The sequence below is a fragment of the Cupressus sempervirens genome, chromosome 11, assembly GCF_028749045.1.
Source record: "Cupressus sempervirens isolate cs-2001-9-10 chromosome 11, ASM2874904v1, whole genome shotgun sequence".
Classification (NCBI taxonomy): Eukaryota; Viridiplantae; Streptophyta; class Pinopsida; order Cupressales; family Cupressaceae; genus Cupressus; species Cupressus sempervirens.
In genome coordinates, this window is record NC_143128.1 from 721,976,413 (window position 1) to 721,991,126 (window position 14,714).

A 14,714-nucleotide genomic window follows, 5' to 3' on the forward strand; every position below is an offset into this window, starting at 1 on the left:
ACGATGCATTAGAGGCCAAACTGGGAGCACTCGTGCCAGGCGAACCCTCGATTATGCAGTGGAGACATCTTGATACACTTGGCACCAAGACCATCAGACAGAAATGACCAAGACCAGATGATGGAAACACTAACAGGGGTCAAGAGGAGACTTCTTCGGAGGAAAGTGGGACTGATGGGGAGGAGGAAGATGATGAGGAGGTAGAGGTAATTATAGCTACACCGTTGTGATTCCCACGACTTGCACTTTCAACTATGACACATTTGGCTCCCGTAGGTATTCATGGTATTCTGGGGTTTGGTCAGTTTAGGTAGCCAGTAGTGATGACGTCAGCTTCAATTGCAATTCAATCTACCACAAAAGCACGAGCAGAGACGAGCTATTCCTGAGGCATTAGCAGAGGCACATCCAACACCAACGAAGATAGCCATTTCAGAGGTAATGATGGAGCCTACTTGTGAGGCTTTACCAGAGGTTGGGGTTGAGGTACTTGCACCAGATGTAGAGATGGATACTGAGGTAGGAGTAATGGAGATACTGACAAGCCAGGGTTTGAGGGCGCCGGATGTCTAATTGGACATAGTGGGTTTAGATGCAGTGGTTATGGTGGATACAACATTGTTAGCATCACTTGAGCAAGACAGAGAGAGCATAACTCAAAAGTTGAGCACATACTTGAGTATGCAATTCCACCGTACCCCAGCGCTTCGAGTGGCATACATGCAAACACCTACATGAGAAGCAACTCTGGAGGAAAACCCTTTGCAGAGATAGGTGGAGGAGCCAACACAAGATAAGGGACTACCACATAGCATGTGCAGCAGCATCCAATAGCTCTAGAGTCAAGGATGAGAGAAGCATTCTTCATTGATGTAGTAGCTCTAGTGACTCGAGCTCACTAGGCAATGACCTCAACAAAGATACAAGCTTTAGACTCGATAGTAAAAGAGCTCGAGGGAGTAGTATCCTTCATGAAATTAGGATGCTCGGTTGCCTTTATAGTCTGTTTTGAGGAATGAGGATGGCTGTATGTAAAGACTGCAGAGATACGATAGAATTGGGCTATTTTGAGAGATCCTGGCATAGAGAGCCGAGTATAGGCTTTGACTCATGAGATAGTGGAGATACACAGAGAGGCATATTACACCCTTTGAAGGAGCTAGGTAGATCACGTAGCAGTGGAGAGGGCTTAGGAGGAGTCAGCTGCTAGGCTAGCCATGGAGAGGGTAGCTTGGGAATCCGAGAGGGAAACCTTGTTAGCCAAAGAGAGTCAGCTAAAAATTGTCAACAGAGAAGGAACAATTAGTAGCAGAGAAGGAGCGAATAGTGGATGAGAAGGAGAAAGAGTTGGGAGAGATTGTTGGGATGATGCAGTCAGCTTTAGAGCTTTAGAGGGAGGCAGAAGTGGAATTGAAAGTTCGGAAGGAGCAAGTCTACAAGCTACAAGTAGAGCTGAACGAACTGAGGGTATGAACGACCACTACGCTAGGGATGCATCCCTTTGCTTAGTATCTATACATTGATGTAATTAATTGTTTATTTTTGAGTTTTTTTGTATTGTCGTTTGGAGACGACTTTACTTTTTGGGGGGGATGATGTTGGTAAATTCTGTATTGTAGCCAATGGGTAGAATAGTATCCGAACAGGCGCGTGATAGTTGAGTCATCCCTTCGGGAAAGTATATGTACACCATCCGAAAGGGACTTTGGATCATCATTGTAATCATCTGAATCATATTGTAAGCATTGGAGTGCATATTGCATATATGAATAAAGTATTTGTTCTGTGTTATATCTTGCTATACTACATGCAATAAGTATCCTTTTACCCTGTACAGTAAACATTTACAAAGAATGGAAAGATGTAGGAGGCAACACATCTATTGGACAAGGACAACAAACCAATCCAATCAATGCCACAAGTGCTTAGCTTAGAACTAAGGCTTTAGCCAGTTAATTTTCTAGTTATCTAAGTTACTTTCTTTCTGTTCTAAGTTAACTTTATCAACTCCATTAGGAGTTAGTTTTATAACTGTTTCGTAAGCCTGGCATGGCTATATATTGTAAGACTTTTAATGTTTTTGGTATCGATACTCTGCGAATTCTGCTATAAGAACTTAAGTTGTTAAGGTAGGTTTGGATTGAACCATTTTTGTGGTGCCACTTATTTGAATGAAGGAATAGAAACAAAACCCTCTTTTTGGTTCTTGCAATACATCATTTGTTACTTAAGATCATATGGTTTTGGGTAATCTTGATTCATTTCTTAAGGAATGATTTCTTGGTTGTGATAGATGATTGTATGCTTTGTTCTGTAAATGGTTCTAGATTAATCTTATTCAGTTGAATCAATCTCCTTTTGCTTAAGATACAAACCTTTCATTGGATAAGTCTTTTGGCTTAACATTGAGACATCAATAATTATGCAATACTTTTACATAGATATGGAAAAGTGTTTTCATTGCCTTAGTTCTTTCTGGTAAAAAGATCACATCACATTCAATTCTTTCGAAATAAAAGATATTATTGTTTATCATTGAAGGAGGGAGCTGTGCCTCAAAACACAGAGTTCTACCAAGAGAACTCAATTTGTGGTGATAGTTTTTCTTGTCATTTAATTTTCATAGCCCATTTGTGAGAAGGAAAAATTGTTCACCAACATATTACACATTATGCTGATATAAAAAGTAGCAGAAATTTGCTGGATTTGCATGATTCATTCAGCTACTTGGGAATTACACCTAATCTCAACAACTTAATGTATGGCCCACTTGGTTGAAAAATTTGTTTTTTTAATAAAGTTCCTATCTTGCCACTCAATGTAGCATTGGATGATAATTTGCATGTTTCAACCCCTTTAATTATCTATGAAAGCCGCTTGAATATTCTCTATGAAAAAGGAGATGTTCAATGTTATTTCCTTGTGGCAATCTATTCGTTGGTCATTACCTAAAAACTTTAGTGGGTGTTTCCTTGGACCTTTGAATTTTGTCCCGATGTAGCTGCAGATGCCGAGGAAAGAGGTGAGTAATAAAAACCACGTAGTCGTACTTATAACAGAGCTAAGTAGATTGAGTTGTTAAATACTTATATTCCAGTACGGGACTACAAGTTGTGAGAAACTAGTGTAAAGTTTTCATGGTGAAGAATTAATAAAAATATATTTGTCTAGCATTTGATCAGAAATGGACCTAATGCATTATGTAGAACTACTATTATTAGATGATTCCAATTTTCAATCTTTGAACACTATACAACTGTAACATGAAACCACGCTAACAGATTTTGAGCTTCATCTTGCTAGGTTCTTCTTTGCCTGCAAGTATTTTGATAAACAAAGCATTATATAATCATGTAGTCTTCTAAAGTTTTCTTCATTATCTATTCTCGTTGTATTGTTTTTTCTACTTTGTTGATTTGAATTTCCTATAAATAACTGTTGAACCAATTTACCTATGTTCCCTCGAGTTTTTGGGACGGCAAATTGTTTTGGCGATTTTGGGGATAGGGAGGGATGACAAACATGGACGGCTATATATATAGAGAAATTTTAAAATATACATTGAAATTTGCAAATATACATGTTATTCATATGAAACTAAGCACAAAACATGTCATTTAAGCATTATAGAACCTTAACATATGCCATCTGAATGCCATCTAGGAAATAGTAACCGATTTCAGTACTCAATTGTCAATATGTGAACAAAAATATTTAAATATAAGTTTAGCAATGAAAAATATCATAAAAATCTAGAAATCTAAATATGCCAAAAGGCTAGAGGGCTGCCATAAAGTTTCATCATCATGTTCAAGTTCAACATAGAAAACAAAATATAGAAAAATGAAGCAGACTGCTTCTCCTATTCTTCCTCTGCCACCAAGGAAGCAAAAAAAATCACCTCCTCTTCTTGCAAAATGAAAACCACAAGCTGTAACAGACTCCAACTTCAAGCAAAACCAAACAAATGTCAAAACAACCACAATGTGGTCGTTTTTGACCTTTTAGGGCATTTGGAGGGGTAGGGCCTGCTGGACGACCAAGTAGGGACAAACAAAATAATTTTTTTTGTTTTAAATTTTTTTAAAGCTTCACAAAGAAGGGGGACGGCTGGCTGTCCTCGGTATGGTCAGGGGATTTCTTGATGTCCCCTTTTTGTACTAGGGATGACTGGTCGTCTCCTTTTTTCTCCCAAAAGTTCCCAAGTACCGGGGACATCTCCTGCATATTTTGCCTAATAGGGGACAGCGGGGGGACATCCCATACTCGTCCCCCGGTCCTAGGGACATCCCTGCCTCAAAAACCTCGGCTTTTCAGGCGGGGACGTGTCCCTGGGGTACGTAGCAATTTACATTTCTCTTGCTTGGAATAGTGATGTAGCTTTATCGAATATGCAATACCTACTACAAATTGACAATACCTAACAAGCGGATTACTGTGGGAAATTCCCGGCTTTCAACACTACAAAAGAAAATCTCAAAAAGAAGACAGCTTCTGAGAACCAATCAATACATTGTTTCTGGCATGTTGCAAAGTTTCTCAGCCATACTTCAATAGTCAGATACATTGTAGTTTATCTTCAAATGAAACACATAAGAAAACATAATAATTGGATTAGTGTTTAAACAAATAGAGAATACTCAATTAATGGATTACTGTGAAAAAATTCAGGCTTTCAACACAATACAAAAGAAAATTTCAAAAAGCAGATTGCTTCTGAGAACCAATCAATAAATTGTTTCTGACATGTTGCAAAGTTTCTCAGCCATGGTTTAAAATTCAAATACATCTTGGTTTGTTTTCCATCTAAACACGTAAGAAAATATAATAGTACTTTCACCAATTTAACTATCAGTCCATGAATTTATAGCCAAGAGACACCAACCTTTCTCAATTGTTTTAGTAAGGAATGGTCTCCTTTAATGAATAATTTTATACAAGGGTGATCTTTAAATAACTTTTTAACAGTTACGATGCAACTGCACAAGATTTCCTAGAAATACAGAACAATATACCGGTTAACAATCTTGATAACATGCTAAGGCCAAAGAGAGATATTTGTGAACTAGATAGTAATTTAGAAAAACTGACCTTCTCTTGAACAATTTTGCAGTGTCTTGTATAGATGATGTACTCCGTAGAAGCCTTGGTCGGGACCAGAAACTTGGTGATTTTGTATAGGAAACTGGCTTACTTCCAGGCAGGCAAGTTGACTTTAGATTTGGCTCAACTAGAAAAACTTTCAAATATATGGCAGCAGATGCTGCTAGAATAGTTGCCACCTAAGTACAAATTGCAGTTATATCAGGGCAGACGTAAGACACAAGATATGTACTAGAGCTTTTAACAAAATAGAAAGTGCTCGACTGTAAAAAAGAATTCTTCTTAACATGCCTGGAAAATTAAATACTCGGGAAGAAACCGTGCAGTAACTAGCCCAGCAACAAATGCAGATGAGACGACCCCAGTTAATACTCCAAATGCAGAGGGACGGGAGTGTTCTGGAATGTTATCTGCCTGCACTCACAATTGAAGGCAGCAACAACTATGATTATAAATCACTATTTACAAACAATATCATGGACTATGGGAGTATTGTGTATCTTATTAACAATATTAACATTATTTGACAGTGGGGTAACATTCCACTGTATTTGCAGTTAAAGACAGCAAAAAGCATGGCTGCAAAAGTTCTCGCAGGTCAGTAGTAAACCAATATAACCTACCTTGAATTTAGGTTACTATGTACTAATATAATGAACTCTACCTGTTATCTATAAGTATTCAAACTTCGAAGAATATACATCATAGTTTATTTTCTGGTGCTGTATGTTGGAAGAGGCAATGCACAAATTTTAAGACAATAGGATTATGGGATGTATGTGTTACAAGCACAAGCACTGGAAATTGCTTTTTAATTACATTAGCAGTGATCAAAGATTTTGAGACAATATACCAATGCTTTGTTTGTAGATCAAGTAAGCAATAGTTCAGGCGCTATTGAAGCTCAATCTACTGCAAAACAACCATTTCATACATTGCAATCAGCTATTTCCCTTATGAAATATACTTCCCCTCTTAGTTTTGACAATAGGCAGGACTCCAATTGCATTGCAACTCTTGTTTCAGGAAACCATTCTATTCTTTCAACATTATGCATGACCGAGAGCCCATATTTGTGAATATTAATACTTCTGTGACTAGATTCACTCGTGAATCTGGCACACATCCCTTAGTCCTTATGCTTTGGTCATACTGTAATTGAATGAAAATGATCAGAACAAAAAAGGGAGATTGTGGGGTTTGAGATACCCCTTCTGCAAGATCACATGTTGTGAACTGGTTCTCTGAGAATCCTAAGATTGAATACGAGGATGTGAAGAGCCACTAAAAATGAAAGGCAGAAGGACGATTTGCAGTGTGTATAAAAAGCATAACAAGACATGGTTTTCTAGAGATGATCTGGACTTAGTAAAATGAAATAGAAAAACTATCATTGCTAATATTTATCACAGCATAAAATAAACCTCTAAGACAAAATGCATGCAACCTTTGAATGGAGAGACCAATTTTTATGGACCAAACAACCAACAAGAGCTAAATGCAATGGATGCAGCTTAAGAACATGAAGCACACAGATGACATCCTACTAAGGAAATAACAGAATAGTACTGACTTATACCACAATTCCAAGACAATGATTTTCACACTGAATGAATAGAATTGTGTCTCAAAAAATTCTCCTCAGTAAAATGTTTGAGATGGGATACAAATGGAAGTTCCAGCACAGAGGAGCTTGAGTGCAATAGCACACACTGTGAAGCCAGACACTGGGAGGCCCTAGATGGCTATTCATAACCTCAAATTAGATGCAAATAGGCAACCCGTGCGAGAGAGAAAATATAAGAGCTGGTCACAGTCAAATCAACACATGTATTGAGTGTGTTTGTGGTGCAAGTTTATATGTAAGGGCCAGAATGAAAATAAGACTAGGACAAAACTGAACATGTTCTCGACTCTTCATTAATGTCTTGAATTTGCATGTGAAAACAAGAGGGGAAATAAGACTTGAATGCCACTAAATATGTTTTATACTTTTCAACAAAGTTTTCATAAATAAGACTTGGATATTTGGCCCAGGTCTGGTTAGTGTGATGAAAGATTAAGATGCACATAACCATAGAAACCTCCAAAAGACAGTGCATAGAGGATGGTGAGGAGTGGATAATATATAAATTGAAGGCAAGAAAAATCTCTAATTGGAAGATTAGATGAAAAGCTTCAGGAAACTCGATACCGCCTGTTTAGTTAGGGAATTTGAGTATTTTCCTGACTTTTTGATTTCTTAGATTACCTAAAGTTGAAAAGTACTATATTAAAATAACAGGCATATGCAGATAGACAACAATATACATATAGAGATGTCATGTTCTGTACAAGGGTCTTAGGATGAAATTACCTTCAAAACTTGCTTAGATACAACAGTAACTTAAGTATATATATACAGAAGAAATTTAAAAAAACATATTAAGGAGGACGAAGAAGTACCACAAATGCTAGAGAAAGGCAATGCAGGCCACCTTCACTAACAATTGCAGCAGCAGTTTTCAACACAAAATATGTATATACATACGGCTTCGACCTGCTGTATGCCAACACACCTGCCAGGTATTCTTTGTCAAAAAAATTGTAACAACACAAATAGCAAAGAACTAATTGTTCGTATTTCTTCCCTGTTCAAGGATAAATAATCATGTACAATTCCAAAAAGTGGTTGCCTTGGCCTTACTCAATGGAATGACTGCAGCAGTCATTGGAATCATAAGCAAAGGTTTCCGCCCATATTCATCTGAAAGATCTCCAATGATTGGTGTAACCAGCACTGTCCCAATTCCAGAAATCTGTTAAGACATTTTCAGGCATCAATCCCATTGCTTAACAGAATAATTTGAAGTCGATATTTTAAGCTACAAATGTGAATTACAGTACAAAATCTAAAAAGCACCCATTAAATGGTATGGCCACTGGTACCTTAGCAAACCAGCAGACTTTCTAAACAACCAACCACAATCAGTTATAATTCAAGCATAATTAGTTAAATATTTCCAGATATTTAACTGAAACTCAATTCTTCAAAGCACAATTATCTATGTAGAAAAATATTTACAAGTCTGGCAAAAAAACGCTATTGCTATTCAACCCCACTCTTGTACCAAAGCAATTACATTTGTTTGTAAGGTTATCGTAGGGCTGGGAATACCTAAGTCTAAGTACTGGCCCAAAAATAGAAATTGAACCACCACAAAAGTCCCAAGAAGTATTATCCATATTACAAGAGCTCTTTTAAAAGTAGACACATTAACCCAGAAACGATAAGGAATGCGACACGCACAGGTGTCTGGGGAAAAAACATATAATTTGTCATTGTACTTCTGAACTCAAATTACTTTCATTTAATTAAAGATAAATAATTCATAAAGCCTTCAGAAAACTGAATCTGTTTTGTAAGTGGGAAAAAAATAAGAAAAAGAAAAATTATTTACAGTTACTACCAAATTTTTTAATATAGCTCATTAAATTGTTTAACAAACATAAACCAAGCTCCCCAGAGAGGGTTCCTCAGGATATAAGCCCGCCCTGCATAGTATATGAGCAACTGATTGTAAACTAGGTGACAAAATCTAGAGTCAGTAGAGACTTAAGATACAGACTACATGTACGAATGTTTTTCTTCTGAAAATAGATGATTCATTAATTTCTATTTATAAATTTCTTATTAAAATATTTGGATTGATGTTTCGAGAATTCAGTTGTAAGAATATTTCTAAACAAGATGATCAAATTTCACAACAAATTATGACGTTTTAACTTTTATCTACTAGAAAATTCTACGGCTTTTGAAAAATATCCAAACGTATGGTTTTACTTTTTTCTTTTCAAGTGTTGGATAATAACGTCTCCCCTTCTGAGGAATGTCTCGTTCATTTTGGATGGGGAGGAAGGAAGAAGTTGTTAAACACACTCCACTAAAGTTCATCCCTCTATTTGTTCTGGAGGAGAAACTTCGGAGTTGGAACAGGACCTCACCTTATTAGATGCAGCCTATCGATGATGCATGAGAAACTCTAAATTTCAATTGAAGGATCATAGTTGTAAGTCTAAATTTGATATTAAAATTACCGAATTGGAAAGAAGAAAAGAAGAAGGACAGAGAACCAAAAACCGGTATGAAATCTAACAGTATGTTTGTATAACATTATAGCAGCGTTAAGAGCTGGAAATCAACAGTCTAAAAATAGGCCAGCTTGTTCTGCTTTGATTCAAAAATTTATTTATTTATCAGATTTGAAACTTAATTTTTACAATGGAAAGAACAAGGAAAAGAATCCTTACTCTGCTTTTGCATATATAAGTAGTCATTAAATTGGCTAACGCTTTTACAATGTCTGGAGCCAAATTTTTAAAATAGAGTAAATGGTATAACAGCATTGAGGCTGTAATATTCTCTGTCTGACATAAAAATCTTATTGCAAGCTTCAGTAAAATTCAGACAGTAATGGAATATAAAGGAGTGTATGTATAGAATAGTATAAATATAGAATCTATTATAAATACTCTATGCATCAGTTTTCTTCGATTCCCAAGATGCTGGCTTACGTGCGACGTGCAGGCCGTAGTGATTGCCCAGAGGGCCAGAAGTCGGCGCCGCCTAAATAAAAAAATCCAATGTGCATAAAAAGGGATTCCAAAATAAAAAAGTTCCAGGGATGACAATATTAGGATGAAAGCATGTTACGGTACATTTCTGAACGGCCAGTACTATACTAGCTCTATATTATCAGAAACTTGATATTCGTAAAGAAAAATTTTCTTCTTACTGGTTGTCATTTGCTTTGATGAATATCTTTTGCTTGAAGAGTCCATGACGACCGAGCTAAATGTAGCTGGCTCTGTAGGCGTAGAACAAATATTTGAATAAAATTCTAAGTAAATTTAAAAGTTTGGAATAAACTCGAAAGTTCCTTTCCAAGGACGTTTGACAATGCTCTGGCTCCAAATCACCGATAATTGAGACACAATGATACGATTTGCTAGGGCTTCCTCGAGACAATCTGTGAAATTCCAAGCTTGAATAATCTGAAGATTTAACAAACTGAAAGAGGGAAAGACAGGCTCACTGTTTGCTGTTGTCCAGTGATGAAAATTTGGCTATTATGAATATGTATTGCTTTAAGACTCTGTGACGGCCGAGCTGAATCTAGTTGGTTCTACAAGCGTAGAACAAATATTTTTTTGTTAAAGGTTTCTATAAGTTCTTTAGCTAAGAGCCAAAGACGGGTATTCAAGGCTCTGTTAAAATTTACGCTAGAAAAACTGAAAGAGGAAAGAGGGAAAGGCTCACTATCTGTTAGTCCGCCGATGAAAATTTGAATTTGATGAAATTGCTTGCAGACTCTATGACGGCTGAACTAAATCTAATGGTTTTACAGGCGTAGAACAAATATTTGAATTAAATTCTATACAAAAGGATTTGAATAAATTCGACAGTTCGAAGTACACTTGACAATGTGGCGGCTCCAAACGACCAAACCTTGACACAAAACGATATGCTTTACAAGAGATTCAACGAGTTAATATGTCGAAATTCAGGCGAGAATAACGTAAGGATTTGAAAAACAGAAAGAGGAAATTAAGGCTCACTGTTTGTTGTAGTCCAGTGATGAAAATAGCCTGACTGCACCGATCAACGCCAGGGCAAAGAGCACCCATTGTGACGTCCGTAAGGGGAGGGACTGCCATGAATACGGCCGTCCAGTACAAAAACGTTGCCACCAACAGATGACGGAAAGGAGACTCCCAAAATACACTCAAAAATCTTCCTTCACTCATCTTGTCAGTCACTATACCAAGCTGCAACTCTCACCAATCCTTTATATGAAAAAAACCTGTCTACTCAGACAAAACTACCGAAGGAGATTTTGCAGTCCATAATTTCCATGTCATATGACGTAAACAAAACACAAGAAAAAGCAAAGCGCCTGAGCGTGCGAAACCATGCCAGGAACATTTGCTTTTGCACGGAGTTTGTGAGAGCACTTTTCCCCTTGGAAGGAATAATTTCTATTTGTAATTTGCTGTCACCACTCAGCCAGAGACTTTTTGTTGGCGAATGAAGATGCAGGAACAATTGCACTTGTTACAACGCTACAAGTTCCACACATTTTTATTGTCTGGTGATGCGAAATCCGTGCATGCGGATATCCTCTTCTTGGAATTCAATACAATGAAAAGTCGGGATATCTTTATACGTGGCTCTGCCTTTGCCTTTGAACAAGAAAATATCCTCTAATTTTGTCGATCCATTTTATCAATCTGCTTGTCCAAACAGATTTCTAGTCTGTTTAGATCGGTCTCACAATCTCATATCGATAGAAGCTCTCTAAAGTCAGACCAACCGAAATCGGAATGACAGACAAAGAAAGAGTTGAAAGAGAGGAGGCGATAAATAGACCGCGAATTGACCAGGCCATCCCCACCATTCGGCACTATAAGTAGGTAAACAACTCCCTTATGTGATATGAATATCAGGATTTAACTGTGTGATTTTGAGTCAAACTCGATGACCCATGTTTCATGAGTAGTGATTCAACATGAATCCATCTCTCATGAGAATAAATGGAACACTTAGCACTCATTGGATCTAGGTGATGCTCACAGGGGTGAAGCACCGGGACTTCCCGGGAGGTCACCCATCCCAGTACTACTCCAGCCTGAGCGCGCTTAACTACAGAGTTTCCTCCATAGTTAAACCCAAAGCTTGCAACCCCTCAGGCTGGAGTAGTACTGGGATGGGTGACCTCCCGGGAAGTCCCGGTGCTTCACCCCTGTGAGCATCACCTAGATCCAATGAGTGCTAAGTGTTCCATTTATTCTCATGAGAGATGGATTCATGTTGAATCACTACTCATGAAACATGGGTCATCGAGTTTGACTCAAAATCACACAGTTAAATCCTGATATTCATATCACAATTTGACTAGCTGTGGAAATTATCTCCTACGTATCAACTCCCTTATGGCCTAATGAAAACTTTTGGCTTCCCGTCGCACCAGCCAACGTCCCAATCACTGCAACGACTTATTAGAAAATATTAAAGTATTGTTCAAGGGATTTCCATGATTTTGTTTTTTTATGCTTTCTTTTATTTCAGATTTTTTTTAGGTGATTCCTAGCTATCGACAGTTGGAAGGCATTTTTTACATTTAAAAAGCCTAGCAAAAAATATGAAATATGAAATATAAGTAAAGAGGAACAATGAAAAGAAGATAGTGTTTAAAGCTATTTGATAGGAAAATCAATACAAAAGGTTGCGTGATTTCAACTATGATCAATGACAAATTCACGTAAAGAATAACATCTTTAAAATAATAATAATAAAAGAAATCTAAAATTTCTATTTTCTAAATAATTGATTAAATCTATGGAACCACCATTATCTTAAACTAATGAAATTATAATAAAACTGATTTAAGTTTTATAAGATTTTTACAATGTTGTTACAAGTCTATTGTAAACTTTTCAATATAATTTTTTTAACTAATAAAATACTAAGTAAAATACAATAATAATACATTTTATTTTTATTTTCTATTTATATTTAATCTAATTTTGTTCCTTTTTCCATTTCACCAACCATGCTTTCTTCTTGTACTCAACTTTTACATGTATTATACATATCACTTACATTCGTTGCATTACCATTCCTCCTTGACCCTCTTATTTCTTCACAACCTTTCTACCATTCCATATATTTCTTTCTCCCAACATATAATCTCGTGTAATCTATAATCCACTTATTATTAAACACATTTGCACTCTTTTAACTAAATTTTCAAAAAAATCAATTCAAAACAATCAAAGAAAATTTTAAAATGAGTGATACTCATGGTGAATTTCCAAAATAAAATTTCAAACTTCATTGGTTCTCAATGTAAATAAATACCTTTATACGTCTGTAAGTTAAAGAAGTCTATGCCAATCAATAAGGACCTACGGACATAATCAAGTTACCTAGGATAGAATCATGTGTCTAACAATGTCCACATGTCCAAACATGGGGTAAAGAGAAAATATAAGTTTGTGGCAAATTTTAAAGCAAAGATTCAATTCTAAATTCTTATATCTATTATAAAATGGATTAGATAACCACATCTTTGACATTGACTTGACTACAACTAAATAGAAAGCTATGAAATTTTTAACCATTCTTTTTCACAATTTAATTCAATTTTGTTATTTGATTATTTTAATAAATAAAAGGTTGTGATATTTTTTTTTTATGGAGGTTCAAATCTATGAAAGTCGGCTGAATCTTCTTTGGCTCAGAGTCAAAGACTAATGGGTATCCATTCTGCCAAATTTGTCCTGGGCAAGATCTCAACCTCATCCTTTATGATGTTGGAATCTTGCACTCAAGGAGACTTCATCAATGATGGACTCATTCAGAACCATTCCACTTCACCACAAGACCAAGAACCCATTCACAAATTGTGATATTTATTTTTTAATGGTAATAATTTAATATGCTCTTATAATTTAAAACTATTAAACATTTACATAAGAAATATGATATTTGTATAATATCTCTACAATTTATTATGTAATTTTTTCACATCAATATTTTAAATAATACGATCAATTGTACATCACTAAAAGAAGTTGAATGATTCTAAATAAGTTCACGATAGATAGTGTTTGAAGAAAATGGCTAAATTGAAAGCTACATTTAACATATTAACCTCCATGAATAAAAATGAAGCTATAAAATTATGTGAAATATTTGTACTTCATTTTTTAATGATATTAAATAGAAACCATATTAAATATGTTGAATTTAATAAATAATTTAATAGTTAATAAATAATTTCAATAAATAATAATCAATCTCAATTTTATCATATTACCTATCAAAAAAATATTTAAAAATATCATAGTAAAGACACTATGACATGTGTTATTAACGTGAATACTAATTATATTATGTGTGGAAAAAAGTGAAAATAATAAATCTAATTAATTTTGATATTTAAAATATTCTTATAAATATCTTTTATTAATATTTTAGATCATCTTCCATAATAGTCATTAAGTTGAAAATAATCAAAAAAATTTACAACCTAGAACACATTGTTTTAAAAATATTTATACACTCAAGAATTAAAAAAATCTTCAAGTTCATATTATAAACTATGAAAAGTAAAACAAAATTAAATATATATATAACATATAAGAAAAAGATCACATCAAGCTAGATAGCGCATTCCATAAACTTTTTGTCATATCATATACGAGTTATTACAATCTAATATAACATAGTGATATTGACGTTTGAATGGATGTAATTTTTGTTAGTCCTTGCCTATATATAGGCACGGTACTAATGTTTTTGTTTACCCCCCCTTGCTAATTTGTGCAACCCAAAAAAAATACTAAGTTCTAAAGTTCAACAAACTTTATATTTTTAAATTAATTTCTATTGATTTATCACCTTTTTCTAATTGGTCCATTGCATTTTTGGTGGGGTTTATTTTATTTTTCCACTTCAAAAAATACAATATTTTCTAACATGCATTAATGAATTCATTAATTACAACTCTATCTTTTCTATATTTGTGAGAAGTTCATTATTAATTACAACTTTATTTTTGCATATT

General features: G+C 35.2%; 1 protein-coding gene across 2 annotated transcripts in view; it reads right to left on the reverse strand.

Moving 5' to 3' along the window:
• Positions 1-14,714, reverse strand: part of LOC149531691 (Major facilitator superfamily protein) — an 84,685-nt gene that overhangs the window by 62,475 nt on the left and 7,496 nt on the right. Inside the window, exons 1-5 of one of the 2 annotated variants that reach the window (XM_089811064.1) lie at positions 10,702-11,643; positions 7,790-7,901; positions 7,549-7,661; positions 5,395-5,517; positions 5,092-5,282 (exon numbers count right to left, since the gene is read on the reverse strand). In XM_089811064.1, coding sequence (XP_089667190.1) covers positions 5,092-5,282; positions 5,395-5,517; positions 7,549-7,661; positions 7,790-7,901; positions 10,702-10,890 — 728 coding nt within the window. In that variant the 5' untranslated portion in view covers positions 10,891-11,643. Of the gene's footprint in view, positions 1-5,091; positions 5,283-5,394; positions 5,518-7,548; positions 7,662-7,789; positions 7,902-10,701; positions 11,644-14,714 lie in introns of those variants that run through there. The other variant, XM_089811062.1, reaches the window with a different exon arrangement.